The sequence below is a fragment of the Vanellus vanellus genome (genome assembly GCF_965231255.1).
Source record: "Vanellus vanellus genome assembly, chromosome: 25".
Taxonomy (NCBI): Eukaryota; Metazoa; Chordata; class Aves; order Charadriiformes; family Charadriidae; genus Vanellus; species Vanellus vanellus.
Window position 1 is genome coordinate 5,085,164 of NC_138930.1, and position 9,057 is coordinate 5,094,220.

Below are 9,057 nucleotides of genomic sequence, written 5' to 3' on the forward strand. Positions count from 1 at the left end.
CGCGCGGGGCCGCCGGGAGGGTCGGGCAGCCTTCGCCCCGGACCTGGGCTCGGACTCCATCGGAGAGGGAAACAAGGCTGACCAACTCCGACCTGCTCCGAGAAGCAGCTGCAGACGGCAGTCAGCAAAACCAAAAAGCGCACGGCTCTACGGGGCGGACGGTCCCAAGTTTTTTCTCTGCCTTATACCGAAGCAGAAATCCCGTCGGCTTCCCGGAGAGCCTTCCCCGGCCGAGGTTGGTCCGCGGTCTTCCCTAGGAGGTCTTTTAACCGAAAGGATGGAGATCCCCTACCACGGCTAAGAAAGCTGCTCGTTAAGTTTAAGGGGATTTTAGCCCTTTGTCAGCAGAAACTGGGGGCTGCCTCGGAGCCGGTTTTTCCCTTGTAGCTTTTGGCATTCGCTGCAGGAATAGGGACTGAAAAAACCATCGGCGGAGCCTGGCCGGGGAGTCCCTGGAGCGGCCCCACCGGCTGCGGGCTGTCGCCCCATCGCCCCAAAAATTCGCCCCTTCTTCACCTTTTGAGCCTCCCAAACTCGGAGCGGCAGGTCCCGACCACAGCAGCTTCCTGGGGAAGGAATAAGGACCTTCCGCTTCCCCTTCACCCCAACGGGCAGCTTCTCTCCCTAAAAAGCTCCCAGGTCCTGCTAACTAGAGAACAAACCCCAAATAACAGTTCTGAAGAGCTCCTTGTGGGGGGGGGAAGCCTGGGTCCAACTCAACCAGGGATTTGGCCACAGTTGCAAGGGCAAAGCCCCTCTTCGAAAAGCGCTCGGGAGGCGGAAAGGCGGCACGCGAGGTGGGCAGAGCTGCCGAATCGGCTCCGAAAAGCCGGGCGGTCGGCCAGCTGGATGGGGAGCTGGGCAGGCGTTTGGGAAAACGCGGCGAGAGAGGGCACGGAGACCCTGCAGAGCTTCTCCCCCACTGCGCTGGGCATCCTTTGGCCTCGAATCAGCCTCTTCCATGGGGAAATCCTGTGCCGAATCCTCCCCAACCTCTGAATCCTCCTCCAACAACCACGTGTTGCTTGGCCGAGCTCCTGAGGTGGCCCCGTGGCCCCAAGGGAGGAGGAATAAAGCAAAGGCGCTGCCTTCGCCCCCTCCTCGGCTCCAGCCGGGATCCCAAAGCCGCCCCCACCGGCCTGGCTCACCCCTCTCCAGCCGAGTCCGCATTACCCCTTCTTTATCCCGTGCCTTGTGTTTGGGTAAAAAAAAAAAAAAAAAAAAAAAAAAAAAAAATTAAAATGATAATTAAAAAAAAAATAAAAATAAAAAATAAAAATCAGAGACGGAGAGTGCAGCCAGGCCGGTGGGAAGGGCCGTGGTGCCGGGAGCGCGGCGGCGGCGTGTGCGTGGCGTGCGCTCCCCGGGATCCGTGCACTTGCGGGGAGGAGGCGGTCCCTTACCGCTGCCGGGAGCATCTCCTCTCCCCAGCGGAGATTTCACATTCATTTCCCTGGTACGGCAAAGTCCGTTTGCTTTTTTCCTTCAAGGTGCTTTACATTCAAGAGCTATCGCGATCCACAGCGAGGAAACGGGGGCCGGGGAGACACCCCAACCCCCCCCCCCCCCCGAGGTTCTCTTGAGTTTGATTGTTTGATTTAAATAAACTGCCCCAAACTTCTGAGGTTTAGTTCGTCTCCAAATTTTGGGGAACTCGAAGGGGGCCGGCGGCTCCCGGCCTTAGCTCTCCCGTGGGTCGCTGTACTGAAGCTCCGAGTTGAAGACCTCCTTATAGAGGGGTGGGAAGTTCATGGCCGTCTCCGGGTGCAGGAGACGGAAAAATTCCAGCTTGTCCAAGTGCAGGTTGCAAATGGTCTTCATCAAGGGCAGCTTGGAAACCATCTGCGGGGAAAGAAACCGGAGCTGGTGACCACTGGGGTCCTGCCCAGCATCCTTGGATGCTGCTGTTCCCTCTCCCTTGAGGACAAAGGGGCGGATTTGGGGACCAGCGGCTCTGCCCGGTGCCGGGGGCACCAGCGGACGCCCCACACCTTTGGGCAGCCCGGCAGCAACGTAGCCCTGCCTCCAAACCCGCGGCTTTCCGACGGACAACCAGCGCCTGGGAGGGAGTGAGGAGCCCCCCCCCATCCCCGTCTCACCTCCGTCCTGCCCAAAGCTTTCCCGAAATGGCTCCTTTTGCCCCCAAACCCCCACTGCCCCACGCACCGCCAGCGCGGCTCCTCCACCTGCACCGCGGCGGAGACGGAAAGAGAGAGTCTCCTTCAACAGGTCCCAGGGTTTGTCGTGTCCCCCCCTCCCCCCAAAAAAAAAAACCCACCCCCCAACCACCCATGTGTGGCTAACGAGCTCCGGCGCATCCACATCCGCTGGTTCAGCCATCTCCCCGTGGCACACGTGCCGGGCCCCGGCCGGGCCCACCGCCCCGCACGCAGGCGGCACCGTACCTTTGAGAGCTTGTCCTCGGCGGAGTGTTTCTTCTGGATCTCGTGCTGCAGAGCCACGTAGATCTTGTCCTGGAGCTTCTGCACCTTCTTGGACTCCGTCAGCCACGGGCGATCTACGGGAGACGGCCGGTGGCCAAGTCAGTGCCCTCTCCCCCCGGCAGGCTGCAGTGGCCTCTTGCTCTTTTAACCCTTCCTGCTCTGCGGGATGTTTTGGGGGATGCTGGCAGGGCCAGGAGGCCCCTCTCCCCTCCCCCGCTGCGGGGGACGCGGCTCCTCCTCCCACCCAGGAGTTTTGGCAGATGCATTTTCAGATGCTTTTTTTTTTTTTTTCCCCCAACCTCCTTTCCCGGCAATAACTTAAATCATCCACCGAGGAAGCAGCACTGAGATTTAGGGGTCGGCTTTGGCATGAGACACCCCCCGCCCTCCGTCCCCGGATTCCCACCCCCTCAGCCCCCCACCCCGTACCCGGGGAGAGCAGGACGGCGGCGGTGAAGAGGGCAAGCTCCTCGTCCGACAGCTGCAGGCGGCACAGGGTCCTCGCCAGCTCGAAGACGGCGCCGATGAGGTCGTCACAGCCTGACGGGGGCACAGAGCAGGGAAGAAGGGGATGTCACAGCTCCGCGGTGCCCGGTGGCACTGGGGGGGGCTTGGAAAGCTCGAGGAGATGAGACGGGTGAAGGGGATTCCTTAGCGGAGGATGCCCGACACCGCTGGGCAGAAAGCGGCTCCCAACCACGGCGCACATCAACCCCATCCCAACGGGAGCGAACGTGGGATCCCCTCCCGGTGCCCTGGGGATTTCGCCCGGCCGCGTTTCACCGGGCTGCAAACCCCAGCCCCGTCCGGAGACCCCGAAAGGAGAGGAGAGCCCCCCAGGAGAGGCGCAGCGAAGCGGCTCTTACCGAGCGACTTGAACATCTGCACGCCGCCGAACTTCCCCTCGAAGAGGACGGTGTTGTTCAAGGGGTTGAACGCGCGGATCATGCGGATCAGGAGCACCTCCAGGCAACCTGGCGTAGGGCAGAGAGAGCGCAGGGCAGGGCGGGGGGGGGGGGTTCCATCATCCCAGGACCAAATGTAAGACAGAGGAAAGCCCCCCGGTGCAAGTTTAAAGTCCGAATTGTTCATTCCCAAGAGCAGAATCCCAATATCCCAAATTTGGGTTTGGAGTTAGTGTTTTTTTTGTTTTGGTTTGTTTGTTTGTTTTTTGTTTTTTTTTTAAATTTTCCAATTGCGATCGCAATATTTCACCAAAGGGAAATATTATCCAGGCATCCACAGCCGGCCACAGGGATCGATCGAAGTCATAGCGGAGCGCCGAGAGAGGAGAGGGTGAAAACAAAAGAAACAAAAAGAAAATGGAAGGAAGAAATGAAAGAATGAGTTAAACTCCAGCGTGTCGGGCACCCCCAGCTCTGGCTTCGGGGTACCGCACCGTGCCGGGACACCGGCACACATCCTCTGCCCCCGGTGAGGCTCTCGGCTCCCCAGCCCTGGAAGTTTAGAAACCGGGCAGCTTTTCCACCTTTTTTTTTTGGCATTTTGGGGCTTTTGCACATAGAGAGCCCTCGCTGGGGCACAGCGTCACCAGCTTGGGCAGACGATGGGTGGGGGACATGGGTGGGTTGCCGTTGTCCGCTCTTCCCAGTCTCTTCTTACTGGGAGAAGAGAACAATCCTTTCCTCTACTCCCTCCCCGCTCCCCTTTGGGTTTGGCACCCCTTTTCCTGGGGGAAAACCCGCTGTGCTCCTCTCCGTCCCGGTTTCTGGGTGACGTTTGGTTGAGGGCAACCACGGAGAAACGCCTCTACTCCCCACGTCCCTCTCTATACCGTCGCCTCTAAACATGACCTTCAACTCCTTCCGGCCCAGTAGCTGCTCCCCGAGCGCCGACGCTGAGCCTGGGGGCAACTGGGGCGGCGAGGGAGGGGAGATCCCGAAAGGAAACTGCTAGCCCAGACGAAAGATGGGATTTGCTTCCGGCACCGCGGCTGCTGCTGGGGAGAGGTGTTGGGGACGCGAGGGGGGTGGCAGTGTGTCCCTGTCCGTCCGTCCCCGTCCCCCACCCCCCCGGCGGCTCTTACCGGCTTTCAGGAGGATGATTTGGTCGTTCTGGCAGAGCTCCATGAAGCCGTCGATGCGCTTGGCGAACTCCACCACGTACTGGATGGCGTTGGAGATCTGCAGCGAGCACTGCTGCCACATGGCCTCGCAGCTCTGCCGGCACAGCGGGCCATGGCCCTTAGGGTTGGCCGCTGCCGCCCCACCACCCCGGCTCCGCTGTCCTCCCCCAACCCTAAGCGCGCGGGGCAGCCGAGGGACCCAGGTGCCGTGCCATCCGCGGGGGCTGGTGGCACTAGGACACCTGGGATGTGACCTGCCACCACCCCCCCCACCACCACCAGTGGGTTTTGGCAGTTCCCAAAGCACCAAAAGACCCTCCTCATCCTCCTCGCCGTGGTGGCCCTTGCCGAAGGGCCGCGGTGGCCATGGCGGGGAGCCGGGGGGAAAGGGGGGGGGGTGGAAGGGGGGTGGCGGTGGCAGCGGTGGTGGCACTCACCTTGCTCTGCAAGGCGCGGACCTCCTCGGGGGAGTAGAGGCTCCACGCCAGGCGCTTGAGCTCCTCCGTCGTGTACTGGCACGTCTCCAGGTGAGACTTCACCACGTTCTGGGCCACCCGGTCTGCAAGGCGAGGGCAGCGCGTCGGTGAGCCCCCGGGGACACCACTGGCCCCACACCCCACCCGGGTGTCCTGGGGGGTGACCGGGGACAGAAGGGCTCCCGCGTGGCGTCAGCGGGATGTGAGGATGGATGGGGAGTTGGGGGCTGTCCCCAGGGCTGGGGGGGGGGGGGGGCGTTCTGCACGACCTCATGTGCACCGAGCTCCATCAGCGCTCAGCCTGGAGTATTATTAGTGTACAGAATCACAGGATCACAGACTGGTGGGGGTCGGAAGGGACCTCTGGAGATATCTCCTCTAACCCCTACCAGAGCGGGGGCACCCAGAGCAGGTCGCACAGGACGGCGTCCAGGCGGGGTCTGAATCTCTCCGGAGAAGGAGACTCCACCGCCGCTCTGGGCAGCCTCTTCCAGTGCTCCGCCACCCGCACAGCAAAGAAGTTTTTCCTCGTGCTCGGACGGAATTTCCCGTGTTCCAGTTTGTGCCCATCGCCCCGTGTCCTGTCGCCGGGCACCGCTGCCAAAAGTCACCTGAGGACTATACTACGACGCTGCCCCGTACGTGCCCTAATGCTGTGCCGCACCACAGATATATAACATTTACATTTCAGCAGGAACTGAAACACGGGAGGTTCCCTCTGAACACGAGGAAACATGTTTTTATGGTGAGGCTGCCCGAGCCCCAAACAGGTTGCCCGGCGAGATGGTGGACTCTCCGTCCTTGGAGATACACCATCCGGACGGAGACGGAAGAGAAGCCGCCTGGACGCGGTCCTGGGCAACTGGCTTTAGGTGGCCCTGCTTGAGCAGGACCAGATGACCTCCGGAGGTCCCTTCCACCCTCCACCATCGTGTGCGGGGACGAGCTTGGGGCTGCCCCGAGTGGGTTGGTCCCTCACTGCGACCGTGCCCGCTGCTGCGCGGCTACCCAGGGACCGGCTAAATCCCGGGGGGGTTGCCCGGAGCACCATCCCCGGGGGGCTGCACACCCCCGGTGGGGGCCCTACGACCGCGCCAACGCTCACCGATCTCGAGGACGGAGATATCGGCAGCCAACTGACCGCCCTCCAGCGCGCCGTGCGCGAACAGGGCCGGCTCCAGCATCAGCTCGTAGATGGACTCCTGCTTGATGAGAGTGGCATCGGCCACGTCCAGGCTGGACTGGTCGGGCGAGGGTTGCGCCGAGGCGAGCAGGTCGAGGTTGTAGTAGGTGCTGCTGCCGTCGGGGGTGAGGGGGAAATCGAAAAGGAGCCCGTCCGACAGCGTGGAGATGTCGTCCAGGTCTGAGAGCCCGCTGCTGACGCTGGTGGTGTAGACGCGGCTCAGGGGCTCGGGCTCATCTTTGGTGCCGCCGCTCTGCTCCTGGTTCTGCTGGTGCTTCTGCACCTCGGCGTAGAGGCTGTCCCGCTGCTTCTTCGACATACGGCCAAACTTCACCGCTGCCCGGGGAGGAGAGAGCGGCCACGTCAGGGCGGCTTCGCCCCCCCATCCCCGCAGAGTGACAGCCGCCACCACCGCCCGCCCCGGGGAAGGGTCCTGGGAGCACGTGGTTTGGGGGTGTATGAGCCCTGAGCGGGGCAGGGACCCCATCGGCTGCAGCCCCCCAGCCCGACCCTGGGTCGAACGGAACAGGAGCGGAAAATAGGCGGAAAACGCAAAAGCTTCCCCAAACCCCACCTTTCCCCAGGGCAGGGGAAGCAGCTTCGGTCCCAACTGCCCGACTCGCCCCGAGGAGGAGCAGGAGGGGACCCCGGGCGAGACTCACCGTCGCGGGACATGCCCAGCGCCAGGCATTTCTGCAGGCGGCAGTGCTGGCAGCGGTTGCGGTTGGTGCGGTCGATCAGGCAGTTCCTCTGCCGGGAGCAGGAGTAGCTGGCGTTGTTCTGCTGGCTCCTCCGAAAAAACCCCTGCGCGGGATGCGGGGAGGTGTTGGGAAAGCGGCCGGCAGGACGCCAGCCCCCGCGGCCACCCACCGGCAGCAGCCCCCGGGTGGGTGTCCCCGGGCTCACCTTGCAGCCTTCGCAGGTGATAACGCCGTAGTGGATCCCCGAGGACTTGTCCCCGCAGATCTTGCACGGGATCACTTCGATTTGGGCTGCGGTGGAAAGAAAAAGAAAAGAAAAAGGGGGGGGGGGAAACCACGGCGGTTAACGATGGGCGCCACGGAACCGAAGGAGGGAGATGCCCCCCCCCACCCCCACCCCCCCCGGCAGCCGCAGCCCTGCTCGGCAGCGGGGGAAACTGAGGCAGGAGGTCTGGACCCGCTGGCAGCTCAGCCCTCCCCGCAGACCCCACAAGGATGCTTTTGCCTCAGAGAGGACCCCGAAAAAGCCCATGCGGGGTGTGGGGTAACACCCCCCCACACACACCCCCCCCCATCCACTCTCCCGTCCTCTCCAGCACCCGGAGACGAGTGGAAAAGCCCTTTGAGCTACGAGAGCGCAGCGCGGTCCTGCACCGGCCCACCCTGGACCCCATTTTGGAAGCGTCCCCCTTATTTTTTCAGCCGGGGGGTGCACCCTGGGGGGACACCACAGAGAGGGACATCCTCGGCGCAGGGACCATCCCCATCCCTGCAGCCCCACACGCTCTCCCGCCGGGGGTCCAGCCCAAGCGGAGGGTCCTGGGGCCCCCGAACCACCCCCTCCCCCTCCCCCCCCCCGGCAGCTCCTTAGAAAACCCAGGACCGATATAGCCATCGCTGGCTCAAGGTCCCGGCCCCCTTCTCCCCCCCACCCCCCCAGTAAATCCGCTTCCCTCCCCACTTCTGCTTCGCTGGCACTGAGCTGCTAATAGGCTTCGTCCTCCTCATTTTCCAGCTGCCCCAGATCTGGGCTGGCTCTGCCGGGGGGGGGGGGCGAGGGGGGAGGAGGAGGAAAACGGACGCGGGGCACCCCCGGGACTCGTACGTGCCTCCCGGCATCTCTGCACCCTCTAATCCCCGCTCCAGCCCCCGCGGCCCCCGGCCGGGCTCAGCCTGGTGGCTCTCTCGCGGGTGCTGGGCAGCAGCCGCCGCCGCCGCCGCGCCAAAATAACCCCCGCGGTCAGATTATGGTTATTTCAAATCTCCTGGGCCTGTGCAAATCCCCAGCTCGGGTAATTCCCTTCTGCCTCTCTTGTCCCTCGACCAGAGCCGCTCGCTCCCGGGGGAGGTGTTTTGTGGGTTGCTGCCGACCGGGGCCACCTCTGCGGGTGACAGCCCCGGTGCTCGGCCAGCGCCGCCTCTGCCCCGGCACCCGGCGGTGCCCCAGGGTCCCTCGCTGCGTTGGGGGAGGCCGGGGCAGCAGGAGCCTCACCGTGCAGCCGGGCTGCCATCAATCCCCCAGGGCTGCCATCGGTCCCCCGGGTCTGCCATTGGTCCCCCAGGGATGCCATCGGTCCCCCAGGGATGCCATCAGCCTCCTGGGTCTGCCATTGGTCCCCCAGGGATACCATCAGTCCCCTGGGTCGCCACAGGTCCACTGGGGATGCCATCAGTCCCCCAGGGATGCCATCGGTCCCCCGGGTCTGCCACTGCTCCCCCAGGGATGCCATCGGTCCCCTGGGTCTGCCATCGGTCCCCCAGGGATGCCATCGGCCTCCTGGGTCTGCCATTGGTCCCCCAGGGATGCCATCGGTCCCCCAGGGATGCCATCGGTCCCCTGGGTCGCCACAGGTCCACTGGGGATGCCATCAGTCCCCCAGGGATGCCATCGGTCCCCCGGGTCTGCCACTGCTCCCCCAGGGATGCCATCGGTCCCCTGGGTCTGCCATCGGTCCCCCAGGGATGCCATCGGCCTCCTGGGTCTGCCATTGGTCCCCCAGGGATGCCATCGGTCCCCCAGGGATGCCATCGGTCCCCTGGGTCGCCACAGGTCCACTGGGGATGCCATCAGTCCCCCAGGGATGCCATCGGTCCCCCGGGTCTGCCACTGCTCCCCCAGGGATGCCATCGGTCCCCTGGGTCTGCCATCGGTCCCCCAGGGATGCCA

General features: G+C 63.7%; 1 protein-coding gene across 1 annotated transcript; it reads right to left on the reverse strand.

Moving 5' to 3' along the window:
* Positions 1-1,680: 1,680 nt before the first annotated feature.
* Positions 1,681-8,620, reverse strand: LOC309681485 (nuclear receptor ROR-beta-like; the record flags this gene model as incomplete). The annotated part of the gene is made up of 10 exons (XM_082495369.1): positions 1,681-1,842; positions 2,406-2,518; positions 2,874-2,984; positions 3,311-3,418; positions 4,492-4,624; positions 4,968-5,089; positions 6,112-6,525; positions 6,852-6,993; positions 7,096-7,181; positions 8,383-8,620. The coding sequence occupies 10 exons, from the start codon at positions 8,618-8,620 to the stop codon at positions 1,681-1,683; spliced, it is 1,629 nt and encodes a 542-aa protein (XP_082351495.1).
* Positions 8,621-9,057: the final 437 nt, after the last annotated feature.